Genomic DNA, 22,402 nt, shown 5'->3' on the forward strand with positions numbered 1-22,402 from the left:
CATATGTGAAACGGTGCACTGGTTGTGTCTTCTGAATTAGTCTTGTGGTTACAGGTTCCATTGGTTTGGTGTTATGTAATTTTTTATTTGTTATAGTACTAGTGTAATGCCGCATGATTGTTTATCTATACTACCCTTATTAATCCAATGTCTCTATCCCAATTAACTAAATAACCCCACCTAAACATGCCAAAAATTGATTTAATTCAAATTAAAAATAACACATTGTTGAGAATTATCAGGAAGAACCTCTCTCTTTACCAGCTTGTCGTTGGTTGGTAAACGGTTTAGAAGGAGGCGCCACACAAAAAGATTGACTTTGAGAGGGACAACTTTGTGTCAAAAAACCTGGAAGTCATCTTTATTGATATGTTGATAAGAAGTTTGATGAAGAAAATTATAAGCACAGCTGAAGGTGTGCTAGTAAAATTTGTTTGACCCAAATTATGTCATTTTACAATATTAATGAATCAATAATATTTATTTTTGTATTATACCATTTACTATTTACTATCCATTACTTTATCTTTTTCTAATTCTTTTTATTTTTGTTTTTCATACCACTAATAAATGACATTTTTGTAAAATTACTCACATTACTATTTTCTATGCAATATTAGTTATATTTTTTAATTTATGTGAAATTATTAAAGTGACGTATAATTTGAGACGGAGGAATATATATATGTATTTGAAAGTGCTTCTAAAGTCAAGATTTATACGGTATTTGTACTCATTTTTCTACATCATTTCCTCAAAAAGAATAAAAATGTAAAACGACAATGGTTTCTACATAAACCGTTGGATGGTAAAAAAACGGAAAGGCAAGAAAAAAAGGCTCCCCGACAGCGACGCTATAGGAAGCAGTTTAGTTTTGTGAAACAACAGTGTTACAAAAACGAAACAATAGAAAAAAAAAACACAAGTCCTATTTTTGTTGCGATAATTATGCGTATAAAGTTAAAACACAAACGTTGTTTTTGGGTTTTTTGATTCCGAAAAAAGACTTAAAACAAACAAACAAACTGACAAACGTTGTTTTTTAATCTCTCTCACGAGAGCTCGCTAGCTCTGGTTGGTTCCATTTCTGAAGATTGCTGCATGGCCGTTTTTCAACCATTTCACGGCTGATCATGCTCTCTTCTCTATCAGGTTTCTATCTTTCAATTTTTTTTCATGCGTTTTCTCAATTTTAGGTTTTTTTTTTTTTTTTTTTTGTGTCATGGATCTTGTATATTTTGTTGTGTTTTTTTTCATATGATTGATTGATTGTTTGTTGGTAAATTGATTATATATGGCTTCTTCCAATTGTATATTTTAAATTTGTTTCCGATGGATCTTGTATATTTTGTTTCTATCTTCCATTTTTTTTTTTCCATGCATTTTCGATTCAAGATTTACATTGGAAATTACAATCATGGTTTTCAATTTGATCGAGTGAAATTCAGCCTTTGTTGCTTCGATTTGTACAAAAAAATATTAATTATGGTTTTCAAGTGCTCATTGCGGAGATTTGTAATCAACTTTATTTTGAAAAAGCGACCTTAATTGTGATCGCAAAGACATAAATCCGAGATGTTATGATTTTGTTGGCATTGTTACTTTTTAGGCTTGAGGATCTGTATGTTTGAAGATGATGGTCTAATTCAGGGTCTATGCAATTGAAATAGTAAAATTACTTAAAAATTCAGACAATGTGGGATTTGATTGAACAAAAGTCCCATAGATTAATGATTCCCTTTGATTTAGTTCGTAGCGTAAATGTGAAAATATTGGGATCGCAAAGATATCCAAAACATTGATGTCATGACCTCAATTGCATTATTTGGTCAAATTCAGGATCGATGAAATTGAAATTACAAGATTACTAAAAAATTCAGACAATATGGGCTTTTATGGAATAAAATTCTCTAACATTGATTATTCCCTTTCAATTAGTTTTTTGTAGAGATGGGAAAATAGCAGAAATTTATGTTAGGTGCATATAAAAAGAAATTCACTTTTTTCCTCTCATCATTTAGATTATACAAAAGGTTTTTCTTTTTCTTTTTTAAAATGCTAATACAAATTACAGAATCTGTAAGAATCCTTCATGGGCAACTCATCTCATTCGTTTCACCTTTTATAACAGAATTGCTAAAATTATGTTGTCGATTGATTTGCTTTCGGTAAAGTCGTTTGTCATCCTTTCGAAATTTCAAACATTAAGACCAATCTGTGTGAACTTATATTATATCGATACATTTGAATGAATTAGTCGCTCAAATTGGATATCTTGTATAGAATGAAAAAATCATATCAATTATCAATTATGGATATGAGTTTAAGAGGATTAAGCATTATTGTATCAATGTATCTACCTTCTTTTTTATGCTTTTTGTATTTTTCGGATTGTGATTATCAATGAATGTATTCATTTTGATCACTATTAATTTGGTAGAACTTCACTTCATTCTTCAGTTTCTCTTGCAATACTCCCTCTAATAACTCAAATTTTGAATTGGTTTCATACATGCAAATCATAACTAAAAGTATAAATTTACATGTAGTGACGATTTAGTCTAGATTCCCTTCTACTGAACTTGGTCTTGGGACACTTTTGACTGTTGTGGTAAAAAGTTCAGCTATGGAATACGGTGGAGGCTCAAAAGTAACCGGGATTAGGCAGATTGTGAGACTCAAAGAAATTCTTCAAAAGTGGCAAAATGTTACAATAAGCTCAAAAACTTCCAGCCCCAAACTTGAAGTAACTGATGGTTCCAGATCACCAATGATCAACAAAAGAATAACAAATGTCATAAGTTGTGATTCTGATGAGGAAAGCTGCCAAAGTCCTGAACCACCACCTGATGTTCCGAAAGGCTTCTTGGCAGTCTATGTTGGACCCGAGCTTCGACGGTTCATTATTCCAACTAGCTACCTTAGCCATTCCTTATTCAAAATGTTGCTGGAAAAGGCTGCTGAGGAATTCGGATTTGATCAGAGCGGCGGGCTCACGATCCCGTGTGAGATTGAGACCTTTAAATATCTACTCAAATGCATTGAGACCCAAGAGAAAGAACAACATGATGAGAGCTTGTGTAAGTTATTAGCATTACTTTCTCTTACTTTAAAAATATGTTAATTAAAATCAGTTATCATTCTCCAATGTTGTCAAATAACGATGCTATAACTATAGCATAGTCAAATTCGAACAAATCCCTATTATTTCGTACCAAATGTATACAAATAACGACTATTGTGGCACTGTCAAATCGCAATTTTTTTACGAAAACATTATTTCGTACAAAGTGTATTCAAATAACGACTATTGTGGCTCTATAGCCTTCTAGCGTATCAAAATTTGAACAAACTACTATTTTCTGTAACGTGTAGTTGACAACATTGTCATCAAGTTATTTTTCTCAAGAGATTTTTCTCTTTTGACTGTTTCACTAACATTCAAATTACAATGAAGCTGCAGCTGGAAACCTAGAAACAGAAGAAACCTTGGAAGAGTAATTGTAATTATTATGATCTCTGTGGACGTTCACATTCATAGGATGGCTTCAGGTGTAAAAGTGGCTCTCTATGTTTACATTTTTTTTTTATTTTGGTTTCTTATGTGAAGAATGATAGAAATATCATAGTTAGAAACAAATTCAAGTTCCTTGGCAGTACTTTGCTCGTGGAGTGATTATTAGACCTCCATGTATAAGACCTGCATCTTAAATGTTCCCTAGAGTCACAAACATGCTTTTGTAACTAAATGCATTATTTATATGGAACGCCTTTGAATTTTTAATTAGTCATTCTCTCAACTTAACGCTATGTGAAAATAATCTATTTTATGTGTATGAGGTTTATTAGAAGTGTATCTTCTCAAGCAAATTATTTTGTGCGATTAAAAATGGATGCTCTTAAGCGTATGTCCCAACTATAAGATTTTTCTCCCTAGATATTCCAAAATCATCTTTAATTAATGTTTTTGTTAAACAACAACATAAAAAAGTTCATTAATTAGAGCTAATTTTAATAAAAAAACAATAATGCATTAATAATTAGAAACATAATTATATTAGTGATAATATTTTCTTCAAAATGAAACTTATATTTATGGACAAAGGTAGTATATTTTTTAGATTGTGAGATGCTTGCTACTTTATACCACTTAGATTTAGGGGCTTTCCCTGAATTTCTTTCACTCACTAGTCCCTAAATAATACCTATAAATAATGAGTGAATAGGCAATTTCCCCCCCGAAATTGTAAGTTTCATCAATTACCCCCCTGTAGTTAACGAAACATCAATTACCCCCCTGAAATTGCATAACGTTAATCAATTTACCCCCTCCGTCAATTTTTCTGTTAACTGTTTACGGTTATGATCAATTACCCCCCCTGAAATTTTACACTTATGTGCAAAATGCCCCCCGAACTTGAAAAAAATTGAAAAAAAATTAAAAAATTCTGGAAAATTGAAAAATCAATAAAAAAATTGAAAAATTAATAAAAATGAAAAAAAACGGAAAAAATCTGGAAAAATTAATAAAAAAAAAATCTGAAAAAATTTAAAAATTCTGGAAAAATTAAAAAAAAATTCTGAAAAAATTAATAAAAATAAAAAATGATTAAAAAAATAAAATAATCTAATAAAATGAAAAATAATGAAAAAATTCTGGAAAATAAAAAATATTTTGATTAGTATATATGTCGAAATTTTGAAATTCTGGTTTTTTATGTATTTTTCGAAATTCCGAAATTTTGATTAGTATATATGTCGAGCTTAGGTTTTTTCAGTGTATTTTTTCCCTTATTCTCGGTTTATAATTACACAAAAAGTTCCCGGTTTATAAATACACAAAAATTCCCGGAAAAAATACTATTGAAAATTTCAAAAAATACATAAAAAACCTAAGCTCGGTTTATAAATACACATATTTTTTCCCTTATTCTCGGTTTATAAATACACAAAAATTCCCGGAAATTTTTTGAGAAATACTAATGAAAATTTCAAAAATTTTTCATTAAAATTTCATTTTTCCAGAATTTCATTTTTATTTTCGAAAATTTAAAATTTCATTAAAATTTATTTTCCAGAATTTCATTAAAATTTAAAATTTCGAAAATTACATTTTTCCAGAATTTTAATTTTTTTAGAAATTTAGAAACCGCAAACCAACCCAATAGAAATAATACATATCAACTAGGGGTGTTCAAAACCGAACCAACCCAATAGAAAAACCGCAAACCAAACCAATTCAAACCGAAACCGCAAAAAACCGCACTTAGTTCGGATGAATTCGGATGACTTTTGCACTGAACCGCGCGGTTCGGTTCGGTTTGCGGTTTGCATCTCAGCAACCGAACCAAACCAAACCAAACTGCAAGAATAATGAATATTACTTAAATATGTACTAGCCCAATTACATAGCTCAAGAATAATCTCTTTTGATTTGATTTTTCCATCGTTGCACCGTCAGGTTCGATTATAATTCCTTTCCATCTCTTTCAATTCATTTCCAGTGATGAATTTGTTTTCTTTACTTCCCAATAATTTGTTTCATGCTTATGTTTCTTCTTAATTTTACCTATATTTTGATATAAGTTTTACCTAATATTTTATCATATAAACATCAAAATAAAATGTCCTATGTTTATTTTGTAACAAGTTGGCAATATTAGAGTTAATGTAATATTTTTTTATCTCGCGATAACCGCACAAACCGAACCAATCTAAACCGCATTGGTTTGGTTTGGTTTGGTTTGGATGACTTTTTAAAAATCAACCGAACCAAACCAAACCCCATGCTTTTTTATCTCGCGGTTTGGATGACTTTTTTGCTCAAAACCGAACCAAACCGCACCGCGAACACCCCTAATATCAACCGAAGATATCATCAGTAACTTTTTTTTTGGTCCCTAAATAGTAACTTTTTTCACCACTAAAATAAATCAAATGAGAATTTTGCTCTCCACCCAGCACTTTTCGCTCGCGCCCTGCAACCATTCCGAAAATACCCCTGCGCTAGTTAACTAGCGCAAGTGTAAAAAGTGTTCAAAAAACTGGACTTAAATTTTACACTTGCGTGACTTAAGTCACGCTGCATGAGTTAACTCACGCAGAAATTAACACTTACGTCAGTTAACTCACGCAGCAATTAACACTTACGTGAGTTAACTCACGTAGGAATTGTTTTTCTTGCCTTCTTCTCTATTCCTCTTCTCTGTTCCTCATCTTCTTCTCAAGACTTAAATTGTTTTTATGGTGTCTTCTTCTCATTTCTCTTCTTCGCAGGAATTGCAGGACAGTTCGCAACTTCAAAGAAAGGGCTTATGGCATTGGAAGACGACATCTTGATAGGGGGATGCCAATATAATTCTTCTTCAAAGAAAGGATTCGTACCAACAGAAGGCATACACCAATAAGAAGAGAAATGAACTATGACCTGCAAATATTTTATGCACAAAATAAGAGCTATTATACCTATTCTAATAATCTTTACATTCGTCCTTTTTTTTTTGTTGAAAAGATCTTTACATTCATCCTTAATTATATGTGAAGCTGAAGCCGGTAACCAATCAAATGTTATAACTCTACATCCAAAATGAGAAGAAGACACCATAAAAACAATTTAAGTCCTGAGAAGAAGATGAGGAACAGAGAAGAGGAATAGAGAAGAAGGCAAGAAAAACAATTCCTACGTGAGTTAACTCACGTAAGTGTTAATTGCTGCGTGAGTTAACTGACGTAAGTGTTAATTTCTGCGTGAGTTAACTCATGCAGCGTGACTTAAGTCACGCAAGTGTAAATTTAAGTCCTGTTTTTTGAACATTTTTTTACACTTGCGCTAGTTAACTAGCGCAGGGGTATTTTCGGAATGGTTGCAGGGCGCGAGCGAAAAGTGCTAGGTGGAGAGCAAAATTCATCAAATGATCCCTATGTGACTTGTATATCTCAGATCTTTTTTCTTTCTTTTAAAGATCCGATTTAATATGATCTCATTTTGAGCTGGCCCACTTCTATAATTTAGATTATTTATAGGAAATTTTATTCTTTAATAATACTAAATGCAGACATTGATGTCTTCATATACTTTTTCATCCATTATGCTATATAAGCATCCAATCAGTGGAAAGTGATTGCATGAATTGGAGTCATAGTAAATAATTTTAATTTTTCTGGGGTGGGGGGCCTCTGTGTGTGGAAGAACCCTAGTAAAATCTTGACTTTTTTTTAGTCTCATCTCATTAAGTCTGGTTATAGTAAGAGTCTAACATTAGATAGGAAATGGTCTTACTATAATTTTTGGTTATTACTTTTCCCATCCTACCCATTTCTCGTGCGCCTTTTTTTTTTTTTTTTTTTTACGAAAATGCCCATGAGGTTTTTCGGATTTTAAAATTCGACGTGATTTTTCACTAATTCGGATTTTATAATCCGAAATATGCTTATGTATAATCCGCAATTAGAATCTCTTCCATTTCAGCAGTTTTGAATTAATAAGCAGTTTTCAGCTTCTGGTGATTTTCAGCTTCTGATGAGGTTGCTTCTGGTGAACAGTCGTGAGTCTTTCTTGGTGATTACTTGAAAGGTGAAGGATAAGCTCTTGAGGATTTTGCATGGAGCATGGTTTTATCCATGTTTTAGATATTTCTCAGATTCTTGTCTAATGGAATAGGATTTGCCTCTGCACTCATGTAAAATTTCATCATGTTTAATTTCATGAGTGAGAACCTTTGTTTTCAGTAATATTGCTTTTGCAATACTTTGGGATTATAAACTGCAAGACCTAATGCAGTCAGCATCTCTTTACCAATTCATGTACTTTATTTTGATAGTCGAACTAGAGGAGGCATTGCTTTAGAATTTGCTCCAATTTGCAATTTACAATCATCTGTCATAGATAAGCTATATATTTATGTTGCAATGTGTTTTGACTTCAACTATATTGTCAAGTGTCAACTGCTCTGGCCGCCATGTTCAAAATCTTGTTATAGATTGGTAGCTTGAATAATGCTGTCAAAACACGTCCCGGGATCTTGAATCTTTAGATTTTATAAGTATTACAGGTAATGGAATAACCCCTAACACTGGTATTGATTCTTCTATTGTCCATTCTGGTCTTGGCGAGTAACCAAATCTCATATGCTAATTGTCTTTGGATATCAGTTGAACCGATTGCCAATTATCCAACCAGAAATAGCATTCTCATTCTTGTGTCTCACTCTGCCGTTGTTGTTAGTGGTTAGCTCATTCACCAATACATTTTTTCCATTACACCATTTGAGTGAACAAGGCTCTTTATAGCATAGTTTGGTATTATAGCATTCTGAGTTAGTTTTTGTCCACTTTTAGGACAAGCGTAGCCGTGATCAGAGTCTATCCACTCTGCAATTGAAACTCTACCATAAGTGTGCCTTTATGATAGAGTCACCGGATCCCTCATTAGCTCTAGTGGTAGATAAGGTAATGACTCATTATATCCACCAGCACCTTCACATAGCGGTAAGAAAGTTATAGTTAGAAACTTCATTCATTAGCTCTTAATTGTCATCACATTCTAGAAAGTAAATGGCTAAAGACGAGGCTTCAATGGCTGGTTGCGTATGTGGTTCTTTTCTGTACTATCCTGTTAACCAAGTTTGGGGTTTTTAATGTGAACCCTTCTATCTCCGGTAGTAATAGCACTCAACCTTATAACGAAACATCTGATTCTGCTCACATAAGAAACTGACATACAACAGGTGGCAATGACCTCCAAGCATAAGAAGTTATTTGTCTAGGCATGGTAGTTGGCACTAGGTTCTTGGATTCTTTCTTTTCCTCCGCTGATTAGCCTAAGAAAAAGGAACTATTTTCGCAGCCATGCCTGATTGATCAGCGACCATATCATTACTTCCCAATTAGAACACTGCTTATCCTCAAACGTAAATGTACATAGCAAAGTTTCATGAATGCATAATGAAGCCGACACGCAAGAGGCATCAACTGGAGAAAGTGGAAAGTCCTTCCTAATAGGTGTGAAGTTCTGTTTAATCACCCATAATTTGAGAATCCAGGAAAGCATATGTAGCTGGTATAGGAACTTCACAATGCAGGGGGTAGAGTAGGCGAACTAAAGATTTTAACCATAGAAAACTTCTCCAAACAGTAGAAATAGAAAACTTTGGAGGAGTATCAATTTAACAATGCCAGGAATACCAATATAATCAATTATAATTTTGGATAAGTTAACATTTATATTACTACATTGCTTATCCTCTGTCATTCCTCTTCGTTGTTGCCTTATAATTTGTTTGTATACTACGTACAAGAAATACAATTTCTAATAACTAAAATAAGATAAATCATTTAAGGAAAATGCTAGTCTTTACGAATCATTAGGTGAAGGAAGTGAAGAACCGTTGGCATTAATCAAACTTGAAACATTCATGCGTAACATTCATATTTTTAAATGAAAATTTTCGGCAATGTTTATAACTTGCTTAAAATTAGTGAATTAATCCTTTATATTTTTTTTTAAAAAAATTGTTAATCACTAGGACCGGACCATGGGGTGTGCAAGGAGCTCAATGGAACCGGGCCTCCCCAAGGCATATGGGCCTAAAAAAAAAATTATAGCCCAGTAGTACTACTAAGTACTACCTTATTAAAAAAAATTCCTTATTCTCTTTCTCTCTGATACCACACGTTCCATCGCTATCACTCCATCAGACTTTCCTTTTCTTCTTTCCTGATTTGATTTCCTTTTCCTCTTTTGTTGTCTTGTTTTAGGCCTAGTAGAATTAAGTCATCTTGCTTTTGGTGTTAGGTGAGTGTTTTTCTGGGAGGGTGGTTTGAGGTTCCTCATGTATATGATAGTGATTTTCATCTTTGGGTGTATCGCATATATAAGACACCTTGTACTTATCTTTTAAAAAATTTAAATAGAACATTGTTCTTTTAAAAAAAATACGTTTTTATTTTATTACGAACCTTTTATCATTTACAGAACCGAGCCTCCAAATTCGTAAGAACGGCTCTGTTAATCACCTAAGTAAAAAATCAATGTTTTCCAATTATGAAGCATCATCACTAAATGATCCTACTCAATATTCAGAGAAAGATTTTTCTGGGAAATATTTACGATCCGAAAAGACTAAAAAACACAGTCCTTGTTTAACAAAAGATTCTGAGAAATATTTACGATCCGAAAAGACGAAAAAAACACGGTCCTTGTTTAACAAAATGCTTTGAAAAAGGGCCGATGTATAGATAAATTTGGCTCATTAAAGCGCTGGCTCTTTAGTTATTATTATTTTTTTGGTTATCTTTAATAGTATATATTTTTGGGTTAATTATGTTTCTAGTCCCTATAAAATAGCGACCTTGTAAGTTTAGTCCCTACTTAATTTTAATAGCATTTTTAGTCCCTATAAAAAAAATTTACTTATAATTTTAGTCCCTGCTAAAACAAAGTTTGATTAATTATCCTTAAACTCTTAAATTTTTGAACGATTTTTTTGAGACAAGATTAGAACACTATGAAAGGTTCGTTTACTAAAATTTAGAATTTTCTGACATGAAATTAATTAAATATGAATTTTTTAAAACGACAAAAGTTAAAGATAAAAAGTAATAAAATCTGGATGTAGAAATCAAATTTTGCAATAATTTTTTGCGGACGAACTTTTAGTAATGTTCTAAACATGTCTGCAAAAAATTGTTCAAAAATTTAAGAGTTTAAGCATAAATTAAACAAATTTGAATTGAGTAGGGACTAATACTCAGTGCAGAAAAACAAAATTAGGGACTAAAAATGCTATTAAAATTAAGTAGGGACTAAACTTACAAGGTCGCTATTTTATAGGGACTAGAAACATAATTAACCCTATATTTTTTAAAGGGAAATTAGTCACTTTAGTCCTTGAATAGGAAAGGAGTAGTCACTTTAGTCCCTGAATGCAGAGAAATTGCAAAACAGTCCCTGAATGTAGACTCTGTTGGTCAATTTTAGGGACTAAAGTGACTAACGGAGTCTACATTCAAGGACTAAATTGACTAACGGAATCTGCATTCATGGACTAAATTGACTAACAGAGTCTACATTCAGAGACTATTTTGCAATTTATCTGCATTCAGGGACTAAAGTGACAACTCCTTTCCTATTCAGGGACTAAAATAACTAATTCCCCTTTTCTAAAAGTAAAATTATCATCAGAAGTTGAGCAAAAAGAAAAAAATTTCCTCAATTTTTTTCTTATAAAAATATAATAATAATAATGTATTTATATATATGACAGCCATTGCTTATAAATTGAAGAGCCAAAACCTCATTTCCCGTAAAACCCTAATTGTAAGAAGAAGGAGAAGAAATGGGGCGACGGAGAAGAGCAGCACGAGCTGCGGATAAAATCAGCAGCTTACCAGACGCGATTCTGAGCTGCATTCTATCTCTTATCCCAACCAACCAAAGAAGCTGTTGCAACAAGCATTCTTTCTAACTCTAAGCGATGGATTCATCTCTGGAAATCTGTTGATAATATCAACTTATCTAAAGTCAAAGTGAACGACGCTGTATCTAGTTACAAATTTAACGAGTTTATGTACTCCGTTCTGGTCTCTCATGTCACCGCTGGCTCCAATTTCATCAACAGTTTCGACCTCAGCATTACTTACGATGAGACTGCTCTTGCCAATTCCGCCTTTCACAATATGACAAAATGGATCGACCTTGTTGTTCAACGAAGACTCAAGCATCTTTCTCTCAATATTCAAATGTGTGACATTGGTTGTCCGTCCGGATGTTGAAGAAGCCGACTTTAAATTACCGATTAGCATATTCACCTGCAAAACCCTTGTAAGTCTTGACCTCTTTCAGTTCCGTGTGGAGGGTTTTTGTTTTTCTTCCGTTGGATTTGGATTTCCATCATTGAAAACCATTCATTTGATGGGGTATTCACTTTCATCAAGATCGATCGAGATATTTTATGTTGCTTCTAGCCGGATGTCCTAATCTTGAAGAGGATCTATTAGCGTCTTGTATAGACATCCAAGATTCTCGTACAAATTCTGCTGCCATTCATCAAGAGTTTAAAACCCTAAGCTTACCTAAATTGACTAGAGCAGTGATAATCACTGATGATGAACATGAGTTTTATTTTCCGGTGAATGCACTTTCTACGCATATATACACTCAAGTTGTACACACAAGGCCTCCAATTCTACGAGGTCAGTTTTATCATGCTTGCTACTTCAATCTATGTACTAACATCCACAATTCTGTTTTCTTAAATTATTGATGGAATGTGATGAAAAACAAAACAAAAAAGTGTTCACTTCATTGTTTTTCTTGGGAATTTTGCCCCAATTTGATAGTGTGTCTTTCTACATGTTTCAGATGGATAAGCCGCAACACCCTTATGATGATATTCCTATCTTTCATAATTTGACCCACTTGGAGCTCTTTGATAATTGCTCCAACACTTCCCTAAGCTTCAACATCTTAAACTTGTCGAGGTTTGTTACTTAAGTCTAAGAATCATACTCAATTTATCTTTTCTTAACACACCTTTTATGTTCTGTTTTATTTTATTTTATGTGCACTGTTATTAGGACTCAGGGGAGGAAATACAGAATCAAGAAAATTGGGTGGACCTAGAATCTGTTCCGGAATGCCTTTTATCGTCCCTTAGAACTTGCACTCTTCGGGGCTTTTCAGGCCTACAAAGTGAGCTTGGGTTGGCAAAGTATATTTTGGAAAATGCAAAATATTTACAGACAATGATAATCTGGTGCGAAAGCAAACCATCTAAAATACAAAGAAAGTTGTCCGCGTGCGTTAAAGCCTCTGCAACATGTCAACTTTCAGTTCATATTGATGATAACATGTAGAATAAGTAAGTAGCAATTTTTTGTTTCTATCACACTTGTTGTTTCATTAGCTTATACTGCTTGATTTTGTGGTTTGATCTTTGAACTATGAGCTATTATCAAGGTCGTCTTTGAATGACTTTGTCTCGGTAGACATGTTAAGAAAAAATTTTAGTTAGTACTTGTCTACTTGTTTATTTATATTTATTGAAATTTTTTATGACTACAATTAGATCAATAATTATTAGAGGAAAGAGTCAACTAACCTTCAGCTAGTTGAACCATCTTTGTTACTAACTCTGTTAGTATTGCTGAGTTATGTTCCAATGGCCTCAAAACTGAGAATCACAGAAATTTAACATTGGTATCAGCAAGCCAGAATGTTCCAATGGCTCCAAGCTCACCACTGCAAGAAACGGTGCGTCCACCTCTTCACCATCACTTGCTCAATTCGTCTTCTCAGACGCACAAAACTCCGTTTTCAACACAGGAAACAGTGCGTCCACCTCTTCTACCAACACCTGCTTAATTTCTGAAAATGACCTGTTATGGGATCAACATGTAGAACCTCTCATCAAAACACGTAAAATTCATCATTTCCCTATCAATCCTTCAATTCCAAGTTCCAACACTCTTGCTTTGCGTAAGAAGCTTGGGAGCAACAAGAGTTCTTGTGCAGCTTAAGTCCATGATTTTGCGCGACAGCTCACATGAGTTATTGGATGCAAAAGTTCTTGGATTCTTTGGGACAAAATCCATGTGTACTTTTAACAACACACTAATGGAAGCTTTTCCAACTCCGATCCGAACCTTGTAATACACAATTGAAAATATGAAGTTTATGAAGAACTAGATTAATTGGGTCTATATGCTTTTATTATATAGACTATGAGTTTAACTTGATTAATTGGATCCATATTGAGTTCACACTACTTTCTTATTTCTCTCAAAATATGCACCAAATTGAGTAAATAACTTCTGCACAACTATTAAACTATTTGTTTTTGGTTTGAATTATTCCCATCACAAAGAGGGTAACAGCAATAGGTGAACAATATCCAAAATAAAAACGTTAGTGGTATAAAGTGTGTAACACAAGAATATGTTACCGGATTCGATTCTTTGCAGAACACAGACTGTTCCAATTGAGAGATTTTTATATATAATTTGAGAGCCAAAACCTGATTTTACACCTTACCCGCCGTAATTGTTTGAAGAAGAAGGAGAAATGCCGCAAAGGAGAAGTTCAAAAGCAGCGGCGACCGCCGATAAGATCAGCGGTTTACCGGACGATGTTCTTTGCCGCATTCTCTCACTTTTCACCACCAAAGAAGCTGTTGCAACAAGCATTCTTTCCAAGAGATGGACTCGATCTCCGTCACTTGTCTGTTAAGGGTTTTTCTTTTTCTTCCATTGGATTTGGATTTCCATCACTCAAAACCCTTAGTTTGAATGATGTTGACTTCTCTGAAGATCCAGATTTTGTCTTGTTTCTGTATGGATGTTCTGTTCTTGAAGATATAAAATTGTATGATATATACTTGACTTGTGATGAGGAGGACTCTCTTACCATTCAACTGTTGAAAAGCTTAAGCTTTCCCAATTTGATCAGAGCAGATATCACTCAATCTATGTGTCGCTATTTTCTGCTGAAAGCACTTTCCACTTCTAACTTCCTGTGCTTAGATACATTCTCGTTGTACACACAAGTCTACCAGGTCCGTTTTATTATGAATACAATGCATGTTACCTACCTCAATCTATGTAGCACAGACAACCGACACAAGTTGTCTGTATTAGACACCAGACCAGACACCGATCATTTTATTACATTCCATAATTTAAACTTTTCTCATGCTTTTATTGGTATCAACATGTGAGGGTGGGTGTTGTCAGTGTTTCGTTCGTAGTCCTGAATTGAATACAATACACTAATGTAACAATGTGATTTATTTTCTTTTTTCTTTTGGAAATTTCACCCTAATTTGTTAGTGTCTTTCTACATAATATAGGTCAGTCAGCCTCAGTCCCCATATGAAGTTATTCCTATCTTTCATAATTTGACATACTTGGAGCTTCACAATAGTTGGCATTTGGTAGTATAAGTTCTCCACCACTGTCCTAAGCTTCAAAATCTCAAACTTTACGAGGTTTGTTAAGTTTGAGAATCATTTTCGGTTTATCTTTTCTTAACAAATCCTTATGTTTTGTTTTATTCTGTGTACAGGCAATGGGAATTGAAGATAATCAAGAAAATTGGGTAGACCCAGAATTTGTTCCACAATGCCTTTTATCACACCTTAGAACTTGCACTATTCGGAACAATGCAGGTCTACAAAGTCAACTTATGTTACAGAAATATATTTTGAAGAATGCAAACTCTTTACAAACCATGACAATCTCAAGTGAAAGTGAAAGAGTGAATAATGCTGTATTGTAATCGCCGAACAATTGTAAAGTTAGAGAAACAAGTATTATATTGTGTTTTGTGTTGGATGTCTAGTTTATGGGGTAGCACTTGGGTGACATAGAATTGGTGACATTGGCCAATCACAATGTCACAATCTTTGTGAAAGATAAGCATCTAACTTTTATTTATTTATTTTGCATGCAGATCTGGGCCTTTGGAAACAGTAGTCTTTCTTGGTGGTTACTTGTTGAAAGGTGAAAGATAAGCTCTTGAGGATTTTGCACTGAAGCATGGTTTTATGGATGATTTTAGATATTTTTATCAAACTCATGTCAAATGGAATAGGATTTGCCTCTGCACTCGTGTCAAATTTTGACATGTATAATTTCATGAGTGACACACTTTGTTTTCACTAATATAGCTTTTACAATACAGCTTTTTAGGATCATAACCTGCAAGAGTGAATAATGCAGTCTCAGTATCTCTTATACCAATTGATGTACTTTCTTTTAATAGTCCAACTGGAGAAAGCATTGCTTTAGAACTTGCTCCAATTTGCACTTTACAATCATATATCATAGATAATCTATATATTTCTGCTGCAACATTTTTTCTTGCTTCCATAGTCATTCCCGATTCAAGTACTTCAAATATGTTGTGAAATACTCCAGCTGTCATGATCAAAATCTTGTTATAGTAGATAGATAGTTTGAAAAACTCTGTCAAAACATGTTCCTGGGGCTGGATTCTTGAATCTTTTAGATTTTAAAAGTTTACAAGAAATGGAATACCCCCTACTTCTGCTATTGATTCTTCTATTGTCCATTCCAGTTGTTTCGAGTAACCGAATCTCCTATGCCCATTGTCATTGGATATCGATTGAACCATTTGCTAATTTTCCAACCTGAAATAGCATTCTCATTCTTGTGCCTCTTGGTGCTACTGTTTGTTGTTAGCGGTTGCCTCATTCATTGAAACATTATTTTCCTAGCACCATTGGCAAACAAGGATCTTTAATGCATAGTTTGGTGTGAATTAGTCTTTGTTTACTTTCGGGACAAGTGTGGTCACCAGAGTCTATCCACTCTGCAATTTAAATTCCAACATAAGTGTGCCCTGATGATACAATCACGGGATCCCCTATATAAAGTCTAGCACAATCCAAGTGGTAATAAGGAAATTACTCACGATCACACATGCGGTGGAAGCAATTCTGCAAAAAATTTCAACAGAAAACCGAATTAGTACATGAGGTGGAAGCAATTCTGCAAATTGTTAATATGGTCTAAACAAAAGCGAAGCAAGCAAACTTGAATTCGGAACTAGTACATTTCAGGTCAGCGGCAAGTAAACTTGGATTCTAATCTTTCACTTGCCTCGAATCTTATTTGGAAAAGTGAAGCTCCATAAAAATGTGTTTGATTGGAGACTATTGCATGACAAAGCACGTACAAAAGAAGCTTTGAACCAGCAGTGTTATATGGTGCGAATATATTTTCGCATAGAACGCACGAATAGGTGGCTGACGCGCTGAAAGAAACTCGTGGACTATCAAAACTGTCACTGTCGACCACATGTGTCAAGAGTTTGTCTCTGTCACGACTCACCTCTGCAACGTTACTGCAGAGCCACCTACCCTAATCTAACTGATAAGTTCCTTTAACGTCAACACCTTGACAAATAGTAACATTTCAAGTAAAACCGAGCAATCAACTAATCATTGAAGTGAGATTGATGATAGACTCCAAGTTCCTTTAACCCCAACACCTTGACCACAGGGAAACTTTTTGCTAGTTCTCATGCACATTTGAAATTAAATAAGTCTTTAATCTTTATTGATTTTACAGAATTAATAATTTTTCAAATTGGTACTGTAATTTTCACAGGGTTAAGGCTTGACGCACAAACTATCTGGACAAGCATAAATGGAATAGTTTTTAGGGGTGATATTGTAGAAATTATGAAAGATGAAATGAGTTTTGCTAACACGTGCCTTAAAGGCATTGGCTATGAACTAATCAGTACTTACGAGGTTTTTTTTTTTTTTTTACCATTTGAACTAATTCATGCAGAAGAGAAACAAAACAAACGCTCACTGCTGACACCGTAACACCAAACAGGGCCACTGTCAAAAACCAAAACCCCACTGCTGCCATTCACCAATAAACGCCACCAGCCTCTTATCTTAAAACAGAATTTTCCGGGTTCCAACACCACTCATAATACAGGCAGGATGCAATCTTTAGGCAACTCATACTCCAATGCCACGACAAGACCTTAATCGCTTCAACAACATTATCGACCTCATTAACTTTATCGCTATAAATCTTATCGTTACGCTCTCTCTAAGTCACAAATCATCGCATGTCAAATTAAAGAAAAGTCCTTCCTTGAATTTCTTTAATTTCGCTTCCGCACCCCAACATTCCAAGTGAAGGAATAGATTACGAAGAGTAATAAATTCAACCCAAGCCACCACAAGATCTTCAATCACACATTCTTGAGGATTTTGCACTGAAGCATCGTTTTATGGATGATTTTAGATATTTTTGTCAAAATCTTGTCAAATGGAATAGGTGTGTAAATCTACTGCTCTATAAAATGCTGTACTTACATAAATTGTGATTAGAGAGAAGTTTGCAGTAAGGGTATAAAGAACTGAAGATTTAAGGTCTGTGACCGCGAACTGTACTACAACATCAAGGTTAGTTTTGTCGCCGTTACTTCAATATGGCCGTTATTGAGGCTAGGCTATTTGCATTCAATCACAATTCTCCACAATATCAAGGACTGTGACACAACTGTGACCGTTACCGCGTTAACAATTTAAAACCTTGTTAAGAACTAATGAGTCTTTCAAGTTTTAAGCACATTCAAATTAGATAATAAATGGAAGGAGATCGATTAAGTGTAGGTTAACGGAAGTTTTTTCAAGAGGAGAAGGGGTAGGAAACTCTTCCATTCTCCAATATCTTACTGTGTTTTTTTCATTATTTTCCAAAACAACAAGCTTATGTTCTAACACCTTTTTAGCACTCTGTTTTGATCTCTTACACAAGCATACACTACAAATAGCTCAAACAAAAGGGGCTCTGCTTGAAAAAATCTTGGTCTTGATAATGCTAGTTTTTGGCTAAGTCAAAGACATTAGATTATCTTCTTTTCTAAAGCATACACTACATGCCTACCTACCTGCTCCATCTCCACAGTTAATTGATCACTCTTAAGCCATTAATTTCATCATATCAAGCTCCCTCTTATTCTCCAATATTCCCTAACAACCATTGAGACACCTTGTTTTGACTGTGAAGTATCCTTACCTTCACTTTCCATTGTGATTGAGCATCCTCCATATCCCTGTCCATACAGTTGCTTCAAATATCACCCTAACATTTCAACAAAATCTTAGTCTAAACCATCCTTCGCACCAACTTATTCTCCTGCTGCTTTCCTATCTCACAATCTTCCACCCACATATTTGGATCTGCTCCTGATCTGCTATGTTCAGACGAGGTTTCCCATGAACTTAAGCTTCGCCAAAACGAGGAGAGATCTACAAATTTGGCTTCTCACTTGCTCCGTTCTCTCCATGCAAGTTTATCTGGCACAATAGAGCTTTCTTTACTTTCTCTTGCTTGAATATAGTTGGAAGTTGGAACTAACAATAAGATCTGTTTGTTGCTGACGAAACATTATTTTATTCGAAGTCTTTGCTCTATATTTTTGCTGCTGCTAGTACTAATCCTTACTTTAATGCATACTCAGTTTTTAAAAAGGAAACAGGTATTTTTTCTAAACAAAATCTGCACAATATTTAGTACCGGAACATTTTAATATTTGTTTTCTTTTCAAATTAGAGTTTTGGAGTAATTTTGTGCATTATGGAATGGTCTTTATACCCCAGGCTTTGGTTCTGATGCATTTTCTTGTTTCAAACATGACATCTCTGCAAAGGAAAAACTGTTGGCAAGTTGTTGCACTTTACTCCCTCCGGTCACATTTATAAGCAAAAAATCACTTTTTAGGTTCATTCAACACTTAATGTATTTTGTCTATATTATAGACCAAATACAATAGGTGTTGAATGAACCTAAAAAGTAGTTTTTATGCTCCTTTCTATTGTAATTCATAAATTCATACTAGTTGATGATGATAGATTACAGGTTATTATCATTTCAAGTATGGCTGCTTTGCCAGGTTTATAAGTTGTAATGGTGCAACCATACTACCACATAAGAAGGGGAAAGTAAAGGGATCTAAAGCTTGCTTGCAAGTATTTCCACTCACAAATAATAAAACCTATGTACTAGTACTTACCAATTTCATTATCTTAAATAAGAAAATACATTTATGAATTCAAGAATGTTAAACCAACTAAAATAAAATAAAATTAGAATCACGAAAATAAAGTAATGAAGTTTTAATTATCAGACTCAACATTTCTTCAACACATGTAGTTTTTCATCAAGGATGCCCGGGTGTTCCAACCAAAAGGCTGATCCAATTATGTCAATATGTGCTACAATGACTTTTCCGTAACTTTCAGAAGACTCTCTATTCTCCTGATGGATGAGAACATTGTCTATTCTATCCCGATATACTGAGGATCCTTGTCGGAACATCACAGGCAATTTATTGTAGTCAATAGCTAATTCCTCAATTTTCTTTTGCAGTTGAGCACCCTTTAAACTACGTTGAGCTTCCCGTTTGCTTTTTCCAGATGCAACAAGCTTCCAGAAACAAGTGTTATATTGATTGTTTATGTGGCAATCGACTTGCCTCCACGAAAGATAGTCTCGTACAATCTCAGCAGATGGATAGCACACTGCTCGTGCATCAAAAGAAGGAGAATAATTTAACTCAGTTTGAGGAAAGAAATTTTTCCATCTCATCACGTAAGTTGAAGTGAAGAAGGACACAATTGCTGAAATGATTTTACTAGCTCTCCTTTGATAAAGATCAGTGGATTTCTTAAGAATGAAACTGTACTCGTCGCTAACCCCGTAAGCAAATACTATATCCTGCCTAAATTCTTCTAAGACAGCCACCGCACATGAATTCATCAAGTTCAGAGCTCTGTCGTCGTTTGGCTTCACAAATTCATGTATCTCAGAAAATCTATGGAAGTGGCATCCATCTATCCGAACGACAACCCATGTAGACGGCATCAACTTGCTATCAAAATCAAAGGACCTCACATACTCCGGCTTCACATTGTTAATCTCCTCCGCAAAAACACCAAGCTCCTTCAAAAGAATAGTTTGTTCATTCCAAAATCTCGTGCTTGCTATTTTCTTGTAGTGCACTGTATTTATCTTTCTCCTTTTTCTTTCAACCGGAGCACCATCTTCAGTGTACTTCACCACATCCCCTACCATTGTCTTCAAAACACATGATCCTTGTCGTAACATTGGATCCAATGTATTGTAATTAACATTAAACTCATCAAATAAAATATCATTTAAGTCGCGCTTCTTAGCACCATCGATAAAATCCTTTGCTTCCTTCTCATTCATTCCGCGTTCAACAAGTCGCCAAAAGCATTGATCATATTGATTCTGCAAATGACAGATATTCTGCCTCCACAAAAGATATGCTTGAAGGGCATCTATAGCTGCACAAGGTATGACTTTCCCATGGAAAGAAGGAGGAGAATGCAGTTCCATCTGCGGGAAGAATTGATGCCATTTTCTAACAAAGACAGATGAGAAAAAAGAAGAAACAATGGATAATATTTTGCTAGCACGTCTTTCATAGAACTTGGTGGTCTTCTTGAAAACAAAGGTATACTCATCACTGAACCCGTATGCGAGAACTATATCAGCATACTCTTCAAGCACCGCAACGGCGCAAGAATTCATCAAATTCAAAGTGGTTACATGGTGAGGTTTGTGAAGTTTCGAAGCAGTGATGGAAACAAGAATGAAATTGGGAAACATAACCTCGTCCTCGAGTTCAAAACACTTGACATACTCGTATTTGCTGTTTGCCATGTTTATTTGTTCTTCTCACAAGAAAAGTATCATACAGTTGGTGGGTTTGTCTTATTGCAAAAATAATAAAAGCCCTGCATGCATCAGTTCATTTACAATAGAATAAAAATAAATGAAAAAGCACACAGATCGTGATTTTAACAGTAGATTCATTCGGTATATTGAAGAAATTGAAAATTCATAGAAGAAAATGTGAAAGGGAATGAGAAACAAACAAACCTGAGGGTTCTTGTTGAAGCTGAAGAAACTTCTTTGTGCGTGAGAGGGTTTGGAGGAAAGAGGATGTGAAAATACAGCGGGTTTTGTTTGGGGTTTAGCCTCTCTGATTTAAAAACCGAACCGGGTTTAAGTCTCCTGGTTTGAAAACCAAACCAAACCGTTCAACTAGTTGAAAATTCAACCGGTTTGACTGCGGTTTGGTTAGTTTGGCAGTTGATTTTGGTTTTTGTTTCGGTTTGAGTGGTTTATGACATTTGACTATGACCCAGATGTCTCGGATTCCATATTTGGTTTGATTATTTATAGGTAAAAAGTTTCTCATATTGTTATTTTATTTGTAGTGTTAACTCTCAATTTCAAGAGAAAAGATTCATGTCATCTGAAGTTCAATAGAAAAATAAGTAAAATTTGTCAAAAAAATTATTCTACCAAAAAATCGAACTAAGTTCTCCTGAACGAGTTGTTATTTGATAGAAGTTATTAATCATTTGAATCCAATCACTTATTGTATGCAATTAATTATCTCGTTAGAAAATTAACTCATCAAGTCTCAATTTATGGTTAAATTGAAAGAGTTTTTTTATCATCTCATTCAAATGTTTTTAAGTCTTTTAGTAATATTGTGTCAAAAAAAAAAGTCTTTTAGTAATATGTATGTTAATAATATACAAAAAAAATTAAGAAATAAGTACATTATTTCTTCCGTCTCAAAATAAGTGGCACAATTTGAGCAGTTGACCATTAACAATATTCCCATGATCTTTTTTTTTTTTTTATCTATTTTAGCTATATTTGTTTAGTAATATATAAAGAAAAATGCTAGTATATAAGATATTCAATTTGTCTTAACTAATATTTTTAAAATATCAACTTTTTATGGTTTTTGTTAACAGATACTTAACTATTAGATCGATGAAGTATGTTCTCGTGAGCTTAACTCAGTTGG

General features: G+C 34.1%; 3 protein-coding genes and 1 pseudogene across 8 annotated transcripts; 3 read left to right on the forward strand and 1 right to left on the reverse strand.

Annotated features, from left to right (window-relative positions):
• The first annotated feature begins 949 nt into the window (after positions 1-949).
• On the forward strand, positions 950-3,787 carry LOC146946194 (uncharacterized). 4 transcript variants are annotated; one of them, XM_085744352.1, is made up of 3 exons: positions 950-1,152; positions 2,550-3,080; positions 3,458-3,787. In XM_085744352.1, exons 2-3 carry the CDS (start codon positions 2,627-2,629, stop codon positions 3,499-3,501), a joined length of 498 nt encoding a protein of 165 aa, XP_085600478.1. In that variant the 5' UTR covers positions 950-1,152; positions 2,550-2,626; the 3' UTR covers positions 3,502-3,787. The 4 variants fall into 4 exon arrangements, with proteins under 4 accessions (XP_085600478.1, XP_085600476.1, XP_085600477.1 ...); XM_085744350.1 differs by having other exon boundaries at positions 992-1,152; positions 2,625-3,080; XM_085744351.1 differs by having other exon boundaries at positions 993-1,152; positions 2,625-3,080; positions 3,464-3,787.
• A 7,537-nt stretch (positions 3,788-11,324) lies between these two features.
• Positions 11,325-13,737, forward strand: LOC146946195 (F-box/FBD/LRR-repeat protein At1g78750-like; annotated as a pseudogene). The gene is made up of 3 exons (XR_015026653.1): positions 11,325-12,192; positions 12,362-12,480; positions 12,577-13,737. The product of XR_015026653.1 is annotated as an F-box/FBD/LRR-repeat protein At1g78750-like (transcript).
• A 389-nt stretch (positions 13,738-14,126) lies between these two features.
• On the forward strand, positions 14,127-15,509 carry LOC146946196 (uncharacterized). The gene is made up of 3 exons (XM_085748167.1): positions 14,127-14,552; positions 15,062-15,270; positions 15,449-15,509. Exons 1-3 carry the CDS (start codon positions 14,127-14,129, stop codon positions 15,507-15,509), a joined length of 696 nt encoding a protein of 231 aa, XP_085604293.1.
• Positions 15,510-19,548: 4,039 nt separating this feature from the next.
• LOC146946197 (tRNA(His) guanylyltransferase 1-like) lies at positions 19,549-21,697 on the reverse strand. Of its 2 annotated transcripts, none has more exons than XM_085744356.1 (2): positions 21,457-21,697; positions 19,549-21,287 (listed from the first exon to the last, which is right to left on the reverse strand). In XM_085744356.1, exon 2 carries the CDS (start codon positions 21,235-21,237, stop codon positions 19,678-19,680), a length of 1,560 nt encoding a protein of 519 aa, XP_085600482.1. In that variant the 5' UTR covers positions 21,238-21,287; positions 21,457-21,697; the 3' UTR covers positions 19,549-19,677. The 2 variants fall into 2 exon arrangements, with proteins under 2 accessions (XP_085600482.1, XP_085600481.1); XM_085744355.1 differs by having other exon boundaries at positions 19,549-21,311; positions 21,457-21,580.
• Between the last annotated feature and the right edge of the window lie 705 nt (positions 21,698-22,402).

This window comes from Medicago sativa, chromosome 2 (assembly GCF_051527215.1).
Source record: "Medicago sativa cultivar Bolivia chromosome 2, Bolivia_mono, whole genome shotgun sequence".
Lineage (NCBI taxonomy): Eukaryota > Viridiplantae > Streptophyta > Magnoliopsida > Fabales > Fabaceae > Medicago > Medicago sativa.